Genomic DNA, 18,454 nt, shown 5'->3' with positions numbered 1-18,454 from the left:
AATATGTGTACTCCTAGCCTTGTTCCTGTCTAGTCAAGGTTTCCCATTGGCCTATCTATTCTGTGAATTCCTAGCCTTCTCCCTGTCTTGTCTAGGCTTCCTGTTAGCCTATCTAGTCGGTGTCATCCTTGCCCTGTCCAGTTTAGGCCTCCCAGTGCCTTTCCATGTGTTTCTTGTCTTAACCCTGTCTTGCCTAGGCCTCTCTGGAGCCTTTCCTGCCTTTATGTTCTTTATCTAATTCCTTACCCTTGAAACATCCCTGTGGCCTTCCGTGTGTTTCTAGCCCTCTTCTTGCATTGTCTAGGCCTTCCTGTGGCCCTTCCTATCAGTGTACTTCTAGCTTGACCTTGTCCTGTGCTAGGCCTTTCTATGGCCCCTTGGGCAACCAAAATGATAAAGGGGATGGAACAGCTCCCCTATGAGGAAAGGCTGAAGAGGTTAGGGCTGTTTAGCTTGGAGAAGAGACGGCTGAGGGGGGATATGATAGAGGTCTTTAAGATCATGAGAGGTCTTGAACGAGTAGATGTGAATCAGTTATTTACACTTTCGGATAATGGGAGGACTAGGGGGCATTCCATGAAGTTAGCAAGTAGCACGTTTAAGACTAATCGGAGAAACTTTTTTTTCACTCAACGCACAATAAAGCTCTGGAATTTGTTGCCAGAGGATGTTGTTAGTGCAGTTAGTGTAGCTGGGTTCAAAAAAGGTTTGGATAAGTTCTTGGAGGAGAAGTCCATTAATGGCTATTAATCAATTATACTTAGGGACTAGCCACTGCTATTAATTGCATCAGTAGTATGGGATCTTCTTAGTGTTTGGGTAATTGCCAGGTTCTTGTAGCCTGGTTTTGGCCTCTGTTGGAAACAGGATGCTGGGTTTGATGGACCCTTGGTCTGACCCAGCATGGCAATTTCTTATGTTCTTATGTTCCCCAGTACAGTCCTTGCTTTTCTATGCTTTGTCTTTCCCCCTTGTTTGTCTATGGATCCCTTGTATTTGCCTTGTATTTACTTGTCTGCTCCTGTGCTGCTGGTGTACGCCCTGATTATGTTCAGTGTGTTCAGGACACCTTCTTGTCACTTGAATTTTCTGCCTGCCAATCCTTGTGGGTGCCCTTTTCCTGATCCTGTGCACTGCCCAGCATAAGACCTGCCAGCCAGCAACACCAGAGGGCCCAACTTGAAGGGAAGGTGGCTGGTAAGACAGAAGACCTCACACTTGACCTGGCAGGTCCCAATTCATGCATTTCCTCACCTTGGAGGTTTCACCAAATCAGCCTTCATGGCCATGACAGTATGTAGTATTTCAATGCATTGAATGCGTATACTTTTCCTACCTATTTTAAAAATATACATGCGTATATTTTACCTGTGGAAGTAAAGTAGGATACATGCATATATTTTACATGCAAAAATAAAGTAAAACTTTCTCAAGTATGTCGGGATTACATCTGTAAATCATTCAATTTTAAAGCACAAGTGCGTCAAGGAAATTACCAGTTTTACCAATTATTCCACTCGTTCGGCCAGTCCTTTTCCAGGTCATCAAGACCCTCCTGGTTCTTTAGCCTAAACTCCCTCCAGTTTACCCAGCCCTCCCACCCAGCTAAATAAACACATTTAATATCACTTATGCCAGACAATTAACTGTAAAAATCACAAGTAAGTTGGCAGATATGTGCGCGTGTCTTTCAAAATATGCACGTAAGAGTTGGTCCCATCCCGGAATTCCTCTAAGCCACCCCTTTTTTAGGCTTATATATGTGCATGCAAAACTAAATATATGTGCATATTTTCTACTTTTATAAAATATGCACGTAGAGGCTACTGTTGCGCCCGTCGGTCGCAGACTGCGACCTTTGCTGCTCACCTCTCTTTTCCCAGCTACAGCAATTCTCAAGGCCATGGCAGCCTCAGCCTGCAAACGCCACCTTCCTTAGCATCCCCAGGACGGCATGGGCAATCCCGTCCACCATCTTGAGTCGGGGATTACTTAGGGCACGTGCGCTCCAGGCCTTCTCTTATCTATTTCATGGCGGGAACCTCGGGGGCATCTCCTCCGCATGACATCACCCGCCAGAAGTATTTAACCCAGCCAGCCTATGCTTCCTACGAGTTAGCAAAGACTTCCTTCCTGCTTATTCCACTCCATTCAGAGATGCTTCGCTTCACTATTGAATTGCTTCCTGAACTTGAACGCATTAGGTACCCACTCCTAGGGGGCCTTGTTACGTTCTGGCTATCCCCTTCTTGGAGGGCCTTCCTGCCTGAGTTCCTGTCATCCTTTCAGGACTCCGCCAGTTCAGCCTTGTGAGTACTGTCATCGCTTTGATCATCTTGCTGATGGACCCGCTGGCGTACCCCGTGCCTCGGGCCACTACCGTGCATTCCAGCTACCTTTCTACTCCCCGGAGTAAGTACCATCATCTACTTCACTCTGTTGACCTTCTGCGCCTCTCTACTTGCTGATCCTCGGCATACCCCATGCTGCGGGCCACTACCGGATCCATTCCAAGGGATATCATCTAGAGAGGAGTTCCCTGGCGTACTCCACTCTGCGGACCACTACCAGGGACATCAACATTGAGCAGTCTTACTACTCTCTATGCTATGGGTATCACCCACTGTTCCAGACATTACTGTGCCCGTCTCAGCTGAGGCCACGCCTATCGTAGTGAGTTCCCACAGGGCTCCTCCCTGTGGGTGGAGTCAGCTCTCACTACGATCCAGGGTCCACAACCACACCAGATTATAATAGATTACTAACTCCATGGACCCGGCTCAGGTCTCATCCCTGCAGGCCATCCCTGACCTGACCCAATGCATTGCTGAACGACAGAGACATTGACCACTGCTTTTATTCAGTTGAGTTCTCAACTGAATACTTCTACCAAGTCTGATAAAGATATCTCGTCGCAAGTGGTTCCTGTTCGAACTGCTGTACCTCTACCAGCCCCATTCGTTTCTCAGGGGATTCCCTGGTGTGTAGGGGCTTTCTTAACCAATGCTGTATGTACTTCTCTCTCCAACCATCTTACTTCCCTGCGGAATTAGCCAAGACCACATATATCCTGTCTCTTTTAGATGGAAGAGCCCTGGCCTGGGCTTTAACTCTATGGGAACGCAATGACCCAATCCTCAGCGACTTGCCAGGTTTTCTTGCTCTCTTCAAGTCAGTATTTCATGATCCAGCTCGCAAGACTATTGCTGGCTCTGCTCTTTTATACCTCCAACAAGGAGCTAAGCCACTTCTGGACTATGTTATTGAATTTAAGACCCTGTTTTCAGAGCTTCATTGGGACCTGTGGTGTTTACGAGCAATTTTCCTAGAGGGTTTTCACTCCCGTATCAAGGATGAATTGGCCGCACGTGATTTGCCTGATACCTTGGACACACTCATCGACCTAGCTGGCAGAATTGATCATCGCCTGCGTGAGTGTTCATCCGAGGTAAAGAGTCCTAAGAAATATTTATCAGGGAGTATACGCTCACGACCTACACCTGCTCCGCAGACTCCACCTTCCCCTATCACTGAAGAAGATGAACCATGCAACTAGGTCGCAGCCACCTGACTGCCAAAGAGAGATGCTACCGTAAGCGATTAGGTCTCTGTATATACTGTGGACAACCTGTCCATGTGGTTCAATCACGCCCCACCTGTCTGGGAAACATGCAGACCTAGGATCCACGGGAGGACTCTTCCTAGGTCTTACTACACCATCTCCTCCACTGACTCTCCCAGTCTCAATTATTTCGGGACTCTTGAATTTCAGACCTTTGCACTAGTTGACTCTGGTGCAGGTGGCAATTTTATTCTAAAAAGGCTGGTGGAATATCTTCGGATTCCCATTGTACCAACACCAACTCCGCTGCTCCTTTCTTCTGTACACGGCGAGTCTCTTCCAGGAGAAGTCTCTTACACCACGCAACCAATATGACTGTGCACAGTTTCTCTTCATACTGAGAACATCTCATTTCTGGTCCTTGACAAAGCCATTCATCCAGTCGTACTTGGCCTACCTTGGTTGCAAGATCATACACCCCAGTTTCACTGGGGTACCCTGAAACTATCATAGTGAGGAGTGGCTTGTCATAACCGATGCTTGAAGAAGGTAACACCTATGCCTTGCATGACAACATCCACTTCTTTTCCTGGTTTGCCACCACAATACTCATCATTTCAAGATGTGTTTTCGAAACAAGCAGCAGATGTACTGCCACCACACAGGTCCTTCGACTGTGTGGTGGCAGTACATCTGGCTTGGAGCACCCTAGAGGAAGGGTTTACCCACTCTCTCTTTCAGAGACTTAGGCCATGTCGGCCCATATCCAAGAAAATTTGCAAAAAAGGTTTTATCCGGCCTTCCAAATCATCTGCCGGAGCCAGATTCTTTTTTATTGGCAAGAAGGACAGATCTCTTCATCCATGTATAGACTACAGAGGACTTAATGAAATTACCATAAAGGACCGATATCCTTTACCTCTGATTTTAGAGTTATTCGACAGACTCCAGGGAGCCAATATTTTCACAAAACTAGACCTAAAAGGGGAATACAACCTGGTCCGCATTCGTCAAGGAGACGAGTGGAAGACGGCCTTTAATACTCGCGATGGCCATTTCGAGTATATGGTCATGCCTTTTGGCCTGTGTGATACTCCGGCCGTATTCCAAAATATGATGAATGAGATTCTGCGAGATATGCTTTACCAATGTGTGGTTGTGTATTTAGACGACATACTAATTTTTTCCCAGGATTTACAAAGTCAACAGGCAGAGGTTTCCAGATGGATCCACAAAAGACCAAAAGTATACAGGACTGGCCTCAATCCACTAGTCTCAAAGCACTCTCCTGCTTCCTCGGCTTCACTAATTATCGCTCATTCATCCAACACTACTCTACCGTGACTTCACCACTTACTGCCAAGATGAAGAAGGGAGCCAACTCTTCATAATGGTCTCCAAAAGCTGTTGCGGCTTTTCAAACCCTCAAAGAGGCTTTCCTCAAAAAGCCTTGCCTTCATCACCCGGACCCTCCAATGTCAGTGTAGGGGCCATTCTGAGCCAGAACAGTGATAACCATACTCTACTCCCCTGGGCTGAGTTTGCCCTAAATTCGCACCCATCTGCTGCAACTGGATCTACACCATTCCAGATAGTGTTTGGCTGTCAGCCATTACCGCCACTTCCTATACCCTTGTCAGTTCCATCGCCAGCAGCCCAGGCTTCAGCTGAAGAACTCCATCATCTCTGGGAACAAACCAAAGGCCTTTTGCAGAAGGCAGGACAACGGGCCAAAAAATATTATTATGCTTATCACAGAGCAGTGCCTGAGTTCCAACCAGGAGACAAGGTATGGCTCAGTACCAAATTCATCCATCTCAAGCTGCCATCTGTTCGATTCGCTCCATGCTACATTGGTCCTTTCTCTATTTTCCACCATCTGGGACCTGTAACTTACAGCCTGCATTTGCCCACTTCCATGAAGATACACAACACCTTCCACGTTTCTCTTTTGAAGGCACTCATCCTCTCTGAGTTTTCAAAAAAGACTCCGGATCCACAGCCTCTGTCTGCTGAAGAGGACATTACATACCAAGTGGATGAAATCTTAGATGTACGCAAATGTGGAAAGCATTGGGAATACCTATTATCTTGGGAAGGATATGGGCCGGAAGAAAACAGCTGGGAACCTGCCAAAAACATCCTGACAAGGATTTCATTCAACAATTTCATCTAACTCACCCAAGGAAGCCGAAACCCCCTGGGAGGGGCCCTAAGAAAGGGGGTACTGTTGCGCCCATCGGTCGCAGATGGCTGTGACCTTTGCTACTCACCTCTCTTTTCCCAGCTACAACAATTCTCAAGGCCATGGCGGCCTCAGCCTGCAAACGCCACCTCCTCGGCGTCCCCAGAATGGCGTGGGCGATCCCGTCCGCCATCTTGAGTCAGGGATTACTTAGGGCACGCACGTGCCATGCCCTCTCTTATCCACATCATGGTGTAATCTCGGGGGCGTCCCCTCTGCATGATGTCACCCGCCAGAAGTATTTAACCCAGCCAGCCTATGCTTCCTACAAGTTAGCAAGGACTTCCTTCCTGCTTATTCCACTCTATTCGGAGACGCTTCGCTTCACTATTGAACTGCTTCCTGAACTTAAATGCCTTAGGTACCCACTCCTCGGGGGCCTTGTTACATTCTGGCCATCCACTCCTTGGAGGGCCTTCCTGCCTAAGTTCCTGTCAACCCTTTCAGGATTCTGCCAGTTCTGCCTTGTGAGTACTATCATTGCTTTGATCATCTTGCTGATGGAACTGCCGGCGTGCCCCATGCCTCGGGCCACTGCCATGCATTCCAGCTACCTTTCTACTCCCCGGAGTCAGTACCGTCATCTACTTCACTCTGTTGACCTTCTGCACCTCTCTGAAGTACTACACGCTGTTCCTTGGCATACCCCGTGCTGCAGGCCACTACCGGATCCATTCCAAGGGATATCTTCTAGAGAGGAGTTCCCTGGCGTACCCCGCTCTGTGGACCACTACCAGGGACATCAACATTGAGCAGCCTTACTACTTCGGACTGTGTCTTCTCTCTATGCTGTGGATATCATCTACTATTCCAGTACAATAAAGTCTATTACTGTGTCCGTCTCTGCTGAGGCCACGCCTATCGTAGTGAGTCCCCAAAGGGCTCCTCCCTATGGGTAGAGTCAGCTCTCACTACGATCCAGGGTCCACAACCACACCAGATTATAACAGCTACTTATGCACATATATGCTAATTTTTACACGTATACATTATTGAAAATTCCCTCTGGTGATAGGGAAATATCTACTGCACCTGATTGTAACCCACCTTTAGCTACCAATAAAAAAGACATGCGCTAAGTCTAAATAAATATATAGGAGCAGTGAATGTTTATTACATAAGAAAATAAGATGGTACGGCTCAGTCATTAGAAGTTGTGTAAACACTATAACATCACTGTTCCAGAAAAGAACTGGGATCATGACCTTGAAAGAATTGTAGAAAATGAAGAGGTTGTGATCTCCTGGGACATTCACATTCCAACTGATAAAAAGCTTGATGCAATAAAATCAGATATTGTGATAAGAGAGAAAAACACAAGCAGGCATTGCTAATAGAAGTGTCAGTACCAGGTGACTATTCCGTACAGTATCTGGAAAGAGAAAAGATCCTCAGGAATCAAAAGATGCAGAGACCAAGAAAATGTGGCAGAAAGATACAGAAATAATCCCAATTATATTGGGTGCACTGGCCTGATTAAAAGGAACTACCAGGTGCATTTTATTAACTCTAGAAGGAAGTTCTTTTTAGCACAATGCAAGTGCTGAGGTAAGCAAAAGCAGTAAATCTGAGAGTTCAAGATTATACTCAAAATCTCCTGGTATACGAGTGAGGTTCATTCTTGTCAAGATGTATGCAAAGCAAACCCATTTGGAGAGATTACCCTAAACAACAGCATATGATGGAGAAGAGCACCATGCTTGCTCTGTGCTCCTGAGGCATGAGAAACACATATTTCTGAAAATCCAAGAGGGCATGCACAAAGAAAGGAACAAAATTATCCAGATTAATTTTTTGTCCCTTTTTCTCCGATTTTTTTATTTTGATATAATGTAGTTTACTTAAGCAGTAGAGATGCGCATCGGGTGCCCGATTGTTTCCGCTTTCAGTTTCGTGTAGCCGCAGGAAAAGTTCGTATTACCATGGATCGGCATTTTTTTTCATATAGAATCGTTTTCGGTTTAGTGCACACTAACAGGAGTTAGCGCGCATTAGTGCACACTAGCTCCTGTTAGTGCGCGCTAACACAAACCCGTTAGCACGCACCCTGATCCTTCACATTTAATTATTTACAATTATTTACAGGGACTTTAGGCAAGTTTTGGGGAGGGTTGGGAGGGTGGGGGATTGTAAATAATTAGATCTGAAGGGTTGGGGTGGGTTTGGGGGGGGGGGTTTCTGTGTGCCCTTCCCCCCCCAAATGATAAGAAAACCACATGAAATTTCATGGGATTTTCTATCATTTTCAGGGACCCCCAATACATGACGAATTATGAAATATTGTACGATATTTTAATTTGTCATGAAAATGATGCACATACCTATTAAGTGGTACGTTAATTTCCTCATTCCTCAGTCCCTATGGATTTAGACTCATCAAGAAGCCGTGTGCTTTTTTTCTGGCAGACTGAATTACATAGGCAAATAACATTCTCAAGTATTTACCTTATCAATCCCTCTCTCTCTCTTGTTTCCCAATTAAGTGTAAGTTCCTACCATTGTGATACTAATCTACACAGTAAGGAAGTATAATTAAGAAATGAACAAATTAACTGGATTTTTTCTTGAACAGCTGCCTGAATATAAATCTGTTTCATTTTTTCCCCTCTGTTCCTAGCTGCTTTGACTTTCAAGTGTCTACAGGACCAGTGGCCAATATACTGCAAGGTTTTACGTGAGAAGAACCTTTGTCAGGATATGAGGTGGTACCAGCGCTGCTGTGAGACCTGCAGGGACTTTTATGCTCAAAAAATGCAGCAAAAGAGTTGACATCTGCCATGGTTCACACTTTTTCATCTCTTCACAATCTCCCTGTTTATAAAAACATACACTAGCACGCTTCTTCAGACCAAATATTAGGAGATTACAGATAATTTAATCAAATTAATTTATTTTTCCCACCTAGACATCCTAGATGTTTCATAGCTCTGCAGCTTTCAGAATTATGTTTATATGAAAAATTTGGAATACATTTGTCAGGAAAGGTCAATAAATTCCACTGTAAGCTCTTTTTTATTTCTTTGCAATTGCAAAAATTAGCATCATACCAGTTAGGATATTTTCTATTTTAAGTAAAAACAGAAAAGTACTGTATACCTGGAAATCAAGCCTAAATGTAGAGTCTGAGTCCATAAGAAATGATTTTCAAAGGGATCCCTTTTGAGAATCTGCTTGCAGACTTGGAGGTGCAAAATACTGCAAGTGTGGCGGCCATATTGATTTTATTGCCGGCCTACAAAAGGTGCTTCACGGATGTCAGTCATTTTAAGCTAAATACTGTTCAGAACAGCTGCAATTCTGGTGCTAGATACTGCCATGTATAGGGTCAGATGTACTAAGCATAGACATGAAATAAAAGAAATCTCAGTGTACTGTATATAGGCCATAAAATTTTATACTTTCTACCCCTTTCACCTACCCAACCTCATAGCAAAGTTATGTCTATATTGAATGTCAGAGGTATTCCAGTAAGCATTCTAGGGGACATCTTCTACTGATAGTCCATTGCTTACCTTACCCTTGAGCTGTTCCATTGTTCAGAAGTTTCTTTGTCAGTTTCTCCTGTTTCAGGATTTTGAAGCCATATGAGCTCAATTAAAATAAACTTCTGCAGGATGGATGTGGAGCCTACCTCTATTATTTTTGCACAATACCAAAAATAATTCCTCAATTCTAATGAATCTTTTGATTTGATTGTAGGGTTAGGATTTTTCAAATGTATTGCCTCAGATGGTTATATGTAAATTAAAATTGTACAGGTTAAAATAAAACACTCTAACTTTCCTGTAATAGAACAAGGTGGACTCAAAATATCTACCAAAATACAATGCTTGTTCTAGCCAAGATGAGAAAAAATAGCAAAAATATTGAATTAAAGACTTAAGTCTTGTTCTTTTATAAGCACAAAATTAAACCACAAGTAGTAATGAATGAGAAACTGTAGAGGTTTTCACTGAATCACTTTGCACTGAATAAAATTAGTATAGGGAACCACAATTCTGAAGAAAAAAACCCCATATAGCTTAGGAAAGCATCTGCCTGCACTGCTTTAACATTTTTATTGTTTGAGTGAGTTTAAAGAAAATAAAGATTCCCTCATTATTATGTCTATGAATGTTCTCTTTTGCTTTCACGATGGAATGATTAGGGTTTACTCCTTGCACATGTATGAGATTACACCTTAAACACCTACACATTTTCTGTTTGTAATTGAGGCAATTTTGTAATCATCTTCTCATAATCTGTCTAAAACAAAATCATGATATGTATATTTTTTAAAAGGATTTACTGTTTTGCATAACAGTGTGGAACATCGAACATTTTCCTTATGAGAAAATATTGTACATGAGTTATCTGGTTTTCACATGTTCAATAATAAAAAAAAAAAAAAAAGTAAGCTATATTATAGTGCTATTTTTTTCTTCCAAAACCTCACAATATCACAAGGTGTTCATCAAAAGTACAATGCAGAGCGCAGAAGAGATGTAACCAATGGCAGGGTTCACACTAGCCTGATACTCCAATTGCTGCTAGTCATTAACTCTTTGTTTTAAATTGACACTGTGGTGCCTGATCAGGCACGTTTTTAGCTAACGTAAGGGCAATTTTCAAACTGCCCGCAGAAGTCGGCAGGTACTTAATTTATTTATTCATTTGCTATCTCCTTTGAAAATTGCCTAAGGAAAAGTACCCTACAACTTGGCACCTATTTTTATTTTTACCTAGTAAAGTTAGGCACGTTCCTTTTGAAAATGTAAATGTATGTGTCTACTTGAAACACTTCCCTAATCCTGCCCCCCCCCCCCCCCTCCCAGGGAACACTTCCTTTCACTGGTGCAGGTAGCGGCCCTACCTTGGAATTTGACCTGCACATAGGGTGGACATCTTTCAGTGACCCCATTTCTGTGGGTAAAGCACTGTTCTTCTACCTGTGGAACTGGCTTTGAAAATTGCCCTCCCAAAGGTTAGCACTACTGTCTTCTGTGTATGGATATTAATATAACATGAATGTTTAATATTTTGTACAGTGGCCCTTCCCCCATGAGCTTACAATCTAAGGGCCTCATTTACTTAAGCTTTAGCTCCATTTTATGTCTATAGGAGAGAAAACTCACAGGTGAATTTTCAAAGGAGTTACATATGTGTGTAAATGTTATGTTATAGCAATTTTCAAAAGCCATTTACCCATGTAAGTGCACTTAATGTGCATAAATCCTATGAACAATTCAATGGCATGTATTGTAGCAATTTTCAAAGGCCCACTTACATGGCTAAAGTGCATTTAGACGTGTAAAACCCAGTTTTAAGCCTGCAGATGCTTTAGAAAATCAAGCCCTTAATAATAGGGCCCTAAGTTTGCAAACAGGAAGGTTAAATGACTCTTTCAAGGTCAGGAGGAAGTGGTTGCATAGAGGAATCGAACCAAGATCTTTAGGTTTACAATTACCTGTTTCAGCGACTATGATGCTGTGCTGGCAGTACTTATAGTTCATCACACTCTAGATTCTGCAAGATTGATAATCAAAAGGTTTGTCTGGTATCTTTTGGAGTAGCCTGGACAAAGCCTGAAATTTGAATTGCCCACCTAAAATTTGGCCAGGTGAAAAAAAAAAGGCAGCATAGGTGACGCTCCGGGGCTAGCGCCAATATTGAGTTTTGTAAGTCTGGTCAGAAAAATCACTGTGCTTAAGTTACTTGGCCAACTTTAGCTGAGGATATTCAGCAGCTTATCTGCTGGCTAAGTGCTACTGAATTTCTGGGTGTGCTTTCTCACTCATTGACTTGCTGAATATTGACATCTGTGCGACACTAATTTGCAGCATTACGCTTTCTGTGGTGCACTTCCTGTTTCTTCAGTACTTACTGAGAATGGCATGTCTGTGTGTAGGAAATGAGCAATCTCACTTTTACAGCATGCTTTTAATTATGTTCCTTTTATTTATTTTGCCTCCTTATCTACTGTAATTTACTTTCTTCATTTCTTTCCACTCCTCCATTGTCTTCTGAATGTTTTATTATGAAAAGAAAGCATTTTAATTAGCTTTCTTTCAGTTAAAAAAATTGAACTCATCTAAATGGCTTTATGACCGAATGCAAACAACTAGTAAAATTCATAGCTACAAAATGAATTCAGTATAGGGAATTCTAAGTAAGCACTAATTGTTGATCTGGAGGATATTAATTTGCTGCCAGTTAATGCACTGCCTCGAGTTCTTGGTTCAGACAAAGCATTAGTTCACAGCAATTGTCTTTTCCGAAGGAGATTATTTCTATTATCAACCAATATCTTAGATATAATATTAGGTGACTGTTTCCAAATATTTTTAAAATGAAAATATTCAAAAATAATGGCAGCAACATTGTAACCCGTCACTGTTTCTAATGCTAGAGGTGTTTGTAAGAGGCTTAAGAGGTCTCCACTAGATGGCCCTAGCTCCCGGCCCATGGTTAGTCATCTAGAAGCCAATGTAAAAAAACTCGCGCTGAAAGCGGGCGCCGTGTATTCAGAGCCTGCTTTCATAATGCGCCCCCAGGCACCTCTCCTGGGGGTGCAATGCAATATTTAAATTAGGGCTCGCATTGTCGAGAAGGCGCTAGGTTCCATATTAGGAGCTACCACCCAAGAAAGAGATCTAGGAGTCAGAGTGGATAACACATTGAAATTGTCGGTTCAGTGTGCTGCGGCAGTCAAAAAAGCAAACAGAATGTTGGGAATTATTAGAAAGGGAATGGTGAATAAAACGGAAAATGTCATAATGCCTCTGTATCGCTCCATGGTGAGACCGCACCTTGAATACTGTTTACAGTTCTGGTCGCCACATCTCAAGAAAGATGTAGTTGCGATGGAGAAGGTACAGAGAAGGATGACCAAAATGATAAGGGTAATGGAACAGCTCCCCTATGAGGAAAGACTAAAGTGGTTAGGACTTTTCAGCTTGGAGAAGAGACAACTGAGGGGGTATATGATAGAGGTGTTTAAAATCATGAGAGGTCTAGAACAGGTTAATGTGAATCAGTTATTTACTCTTTCGGATAATAGAAGGACTAGGGGACACTATGAAGTTAGCATGTGGCACATTTAAAACTAATCGGAGAAAGTTCTTTTTCACTCAATGCACAATTAAACTCTGTTGCCAGTGGATGTGGTTATTGCAGTTAGTGTGGCTGGGTTTAAAAAAGGATTGGATAAGTTCTTGGAGGAGAAGTCCATTACCTGCTATTAATTAAGTTGACTTAGAAAATAGCCACTGCTATTATAAGCAACAGTAACATGGAATAGACTTAGTTTTTGGGTACTTGCCAGGTTCTTATGGCCTGGATTGGCCACTGTTGGAAACAGGATGCTGGGCTTGATGGACCCTTGTTCTGACCCAGCATGGCATGTTTTTATGTTCTTATGTTCATTGACAGCGCAAGCCAGAAAGAGGTCTGCTGTGGTGGCTGTCCGCCAGTTAAGAAAACGGATGCTGAATTTATCAGCGTCCCATTTCCTAACCAGCGCACATGCAGGGGTTAGGAAAATGGACACTAATTCAGCGTCCATTCTCCCAACCCGACTACCAGCGCCAGAAGGAGTGTATAAAATCAATATTAAAGTGTCAGGCACTTAATATTAATTTATTCACTCCTTCATTTATTGCGAATTGGTCCCTTTACTGATACATTTATTTATTTATTTAAAAAGTATTTGTATACCGTTTTTTAAAAAAGGAATTTTATCAAAAACGGTTCACAGATTTAAAACAAAAATAAAATAATCAAAATAAAATGGAATTTTTAGAGGGAGGAGGAGGTGACATCACTTCCCATGCCGGCTGCTTCTTAGCGGGGCTCTCTGCCCCCGGAGCGGTTTTTTTTTGGTTTTTTTTTTTGCCAACCAAACTGAAAACCCACCCAAATCGCAGCGTTTCTTCGCGCTCTGCAAGCGGACAACAACCAGGACCATGGCGCAAAAAAAAAAACCCGTGGATTTTGCTAAGTTCTCCTACATGAAAGGGGGAGATGCCTCGGAGCTCCAGGACCCTAAAATGTCGGCGGCGGCCGCGATGGAAGACACGGAGCATGTGGATTCCGATCTGGACTTCCCGGACTCGGAGCGCCCCCTTCGCTCAGAGATGCGAGCGTGGTTTATGGAGCTGCGGCGTGATATTAAGGGGTTCAAAACAGAGATCACAGAAACACTCCAGGAAATGAGGGAGGATAACGCAGCCCTGGGCCGCAGAGTGGACGAAGCAGACCTTCGCTTGGATGAACACGAGGAGCGATGGCAGCAGCAACAGCAGGAGGTCAAAGCCCTAAAATTAACACAAACGGAATTGGAGGACAAACTTGAAGATCTGGAGAACAGATCCAGGCGCTGTAACTTAAGATTTAAGGGTATTCCAGAAACCGAGGAATATCAGGACTGTACATTAATTATTCAAAAAATTTGTCTTTGGATTCTGGGGACTCCTGAGAGTGGACCTGGGGACACTACATCTGACCCTGGGATAGAGCGTGCCCATCGGTCACTGGGACCTAAACCTGGCAATAAGGCACGTGACATTGTCGTCTGCTTTCATTCCTATGCTTATAAGGAAAAGCTTGCAGCAGCGGCTAGGAAGCAGCGGGTCTGGAGTTGGGAAGGGAATGAAGTTTCTATCTATGCAGATTTAGCTTCCAGCACTCTACGCAAGCGAATGACTCTTCGACCGGTTACCACTGCTTTGGCTCAGGCATCCATTCGCTATAGATGGCTGTTTCCTTTCAACCTTTGGTTCCAAGTGGATGGGAAATCTTATAAGGTCCGTAGTTTGGATGCAGCGGTGCAAGCCCTGAAGGCGGCGGGCATCACAGCGGACATACCTGTGCCAAAAGAGATGGCTCCTTCCAGTTCCAGACCAGCAGCGCCACGCTGGCAACGTGTTACCAAGGGAGGCCGCAGACTTCGACGGAATGCCAGCGACATCGGGGTGGCGGAGACTCTCACCTGATATAACTAGACAGTTTGTTTGTTGAGGGTCTTTATGACTGTTTCAAAAACTGGTTGCTTATTCAGTTTTGCTTTAGCATATATGGTCAGTTATACCATATGGTGGGTACATTCAGTTACTGTTATGTTTGCTATTGTTATTGGATCATTTGGTGACCGCTCCGGGGGAGGGGTAGAATCCACTACCCGGCATGGTTTCTTCCTCCATATTCCTCTCTGGAGGGAGAGAAACCCTCCAGGATACTTGGTGGGAGGGGGGGGGAGGGGGAGGGGGGAGTTGGGCTTCACATTGAACGGTTTCGCACATATATGGAGAGTTGTTAGGTGGGTGGTATGGTCTGGGGTTCCCCTTATATTGGATGGAGTTAAGAGCCTTTTTATGGCACCGCAGGGTTTGAATTTTCTTTTTTGGCACAAAACATGCTGGCCTCTTTGGTTCCTGGCATTGGGTTATGGGTTGGGTAGAGGGGAGGAGATGGGATACTAAGAATATGGCCACAATTACTTTCCTCTCCCTTAATGTTAAGGGTTTAAACTCTGGTAGGAAAAGGAAACTTTTATTTCAGGAAATGGAAAGGCTATCAGCACACGTGGTTTATGTACAAGAAACTCACCTTCTTAAGCGCTATGAGGGCCTATTACGTTCTGACAAATATCCGAATCAATTCTGGGCGGCAGCAACACCTGCCTCTAAATATTCGGGTGTGGGTATTTTAATACACAAAGATATTCAATTTGAGGTACAGAATATACTATCTGACCCACAAGGCAGATACCTTCTCCTTCATGTGGTTTTGGGTGGGGAGTCTTATACACTTTGTTCCGTGTATGGTCCTACTTCTCAGAAGGAAGCTTTTTATACTAAATTGCATAAGATATTAGCAGACCACATGGAAGGCAGTGTTATCCTGGGTGGGGACTTTAATTTGACGCTCAATCCTCGGATTGATAATTCGGCGGGATCCAGTTCTGACCCGGCTTTGGCTCGGAGGGCGTTTAAACAGGTGATCACGCTTATTGCCGGGGTGGATATCTGGCGTTCTCGCTTTCCTACCTCTCATAGCTATACCTATTTCTCATCCCCGCATAACAGCTATTCTCGCTTAGATATGTTTTTGCTTGATCGGACTAAACTTAATACAGTTACTGCGGTAGATATTGAGCCCATAGTTTGGTCCGATCACGCACCTATCTGGTTTAAACTAACTACTGGCCTCGCTGACTCAGGTCAACGTTATTGGCGGCTGAATGATTCGCTGCTGGAGGATGATACCTTCCAGAAGCAGCTGACTCAGGAAATTCAAGATTACATCCGTCATAATGATACCGGGGAGGTGGGAGCTGGGACCTTATGGGACTGTTTAAAATGTGTAATCCGAGGTTCCTGTATTGCGCGGGCTTCATATGTTAAGCGACAACGAGAGCGAGAGCGCCAGAAGCTTTTGATGTCTTTATCTAAGTTGGAGCGGGCCCATATGAGGGATGGAGCTAGTTCTACGTCCCGGGGCCCCATTCAGGAGTTGAGGGATAAGATCATGGCGTTAGATTCAGCTCGTATTGCCCACCACTTGGAATTAGCCCAACAGCGATTTTTTGAGGGTGGGAATAAGGCAGGACGGTATTTAGCTCATAGCCTCAGACGGAAGCAGGCACAGGCCACTATTTCAAAAATTAAGGATTCTTCTGGGGGGCTCCTCACAGATAATACCTCCATTAGGAGTTGCTTTCAAAAGTTTTATTCTGATCTATATTGTGGGGACGCTGACATACCGATAGCTTCGATAGAGGCCTATCTTTCTCGGATTCCCCTCCCTACTCTGACGACGGCTCAGAGACAATTTTTAGACAGGGACATTACCGCTGTAGAAGTACAGGAAGCTATCGCCTCACTTAAACTGGGAAAATCACCAGGCCTCGATGGGTATACTCCACGGTTTTACAAATTATTTGCTACAACCCTTATTCCCTTGCTGTTGAATTACTTTAACTCTTTGAAGGCGGGGTCTACCTTGTCTACACAGGCCAATTTAGCGGGGATTACGCTCTTACTTAAACCTGGCCGGGACCCCTCAGTCTGTGGTTCATACAGGCCCATTTCTTTGTTGAACATTGATGTTAAATTACTGGCCAAAATTTTGGCGAACCGTTTAAATTGTTTTATAACCCAATTGGTGGGGGTAGATCAGGCAGGTTTTATCCCTGGGAGAACTACGGCTGATAATGTTCACAAAATTATGGACACTATCTGGTATGCCCAAAAACACATAATCCCTGCCGTGGCATTGTCGATCGATGCGGACAAAGCATTTGATCGAGTGCACTGGCCTTATCTTTTTCAAACCTTGGAGTATATGGGATTTGGCTCCTCCTATCTACAGTGGCTGGGGCAGCTTTATCATTCCCCCAGGGCCTGCTTGAAGGTAAATGGAGGCTATTCAGCTCCTTTTGAGGTGGGAAGGGGGACTAGACAGGGTTGCCCACTGTCCCCTCTACTCTTTGCTTTATTTCTTGAACCGTTTGCTATTTCTATTCGTGGAAATGCTGATATCTCCGGAGTGACTATAGGTAATATTTCTACTAAGATATCCCTCTATGCTGATGACATTTTGTTTACGCTCTCCGACCCAGCCAATTCCCTTGAATCAGTTATTGCTGAGATGGAGACTTTCGGTAAGGTCTCTGGTTTCACAGTAAATTGGGATAAATCAGAAGTTCTCAATATCAATTTACACTCCCGTACGGTCCGTCTACTTCAAGAGCTGTTTCCCTTTAAGTGGGCCAAAACGCAAATTAAATATTTGGGCATTCAGCTCAGCGCTACGCACGATTTGCTTCCCATTAACTATACTCCGCTTTGGAACAAACTATCCAAGGATATGGAAGAGTGGAATCGCTATCAGATATCCTGGCTGGGTAGAATGGCTGTCTTTAAGATGACTATACTTCCGAAATTATTGTATCTTTTTCAGACACTCCCAGTACTGGTTTCTGTGTCTATGTTAAAACAGTGGCAAAGACGGTGTATGGCTTTTATTTGGGCAGGAAGGCGGCCCCGGGTAGCCCGCAGGGCACTCACACAACCTAAAAGTAGAGGTGGACTGGGCGTACCGGATTTGATCCGTTACTACCGTGCTGCTCAGTTTAAAAAACTGGTTGACCTGAACTCGTCTCGCAGACAGAAGCCATGGGTTCTTATTAATCAGGAACTTCTAGGTACTGTTCCTCTTGGTAGTCTTATATGGCAGCCCAAGCACACCTGGGTGGTAGACCTGGGTGCGGTGTTACCTCCCTCTACGCTTCTGCTGCTTTATTTGTGGCAGCATTATGGTACATTCCTGGTGGGAAATAGGGAATACCATCTCAGTACACACTTATTCCACAATAAAGCTTTTCGTCCAGGCTATGAGAGCTCGGCTTTTTTAGCTTGGAGGAAACGGGGCATTACAACATGGGGACATATTTGGGGTTCTGCAGCTTTACGTCCTTTTGCTGATCTTAAACGAACTTATGACTTACCTGAATCAGCAATATACTCTTATATGCAACTAGCCCATTTTGCCAAGGCCAATATGCTTTCATCTCACTTTGCTCAGGAACAATCCGACTTTGAGAAGTTATGTGAGAGGGCTCATAGCTACCCTAAAATATTATCCAGACTTTATCAATTGTTATTGGT

The 18,454-nt window shown here is 43.9% G+C and overlaps 1 protein-coding gene across 1 annotated transcript in view; it reads left to right on the top strand.

The window, feature by feature from the left end:
• Positions 1-10,171, top strand: part of ADAMTS19 (ADAM metallopeptidase with thrombospondin type 1 motif 19) — a 465,279-nt gene extending 455,108 nt beyond the window's left edge. Inside the window, exon 23 of the mRNA XM_029619011.1 lies at positions 8,425-10,171. Within this exon, the coding sequence (XP_029474871.1) occupies positions 8,425-8,576 (152 nt within the window). The 3' untranslated portion in view covers positions 8,577-10,171. The remainder of the gene's footprint in view (positions 1-8,424) is intronic.
• The last annotated feature ends 8,283 nt before the right edge of the window (positions 10,172-18,454 follow it).

The sequence above is a fragment of the Rhinatrema bivittatum genome, chromosome 1, assembly GCF_901001135.1.
Source record: "Rhinatrema bivittatum chromosome 1, aRhiBiv1.1, whole genome shotgun sequence".
Classification (NCBI taxonomy): Eukaryota; Metazoa; Chordata; class Amphibia; order Gymnophiona; family Rhinatrematidae; genus Rhinatrema; species Rhinatrema bivittatum.
Note: the sequence above shows the minus strand (reverse complement) of the source record. Positions and strands in the feature narration are given on the sequence as shown.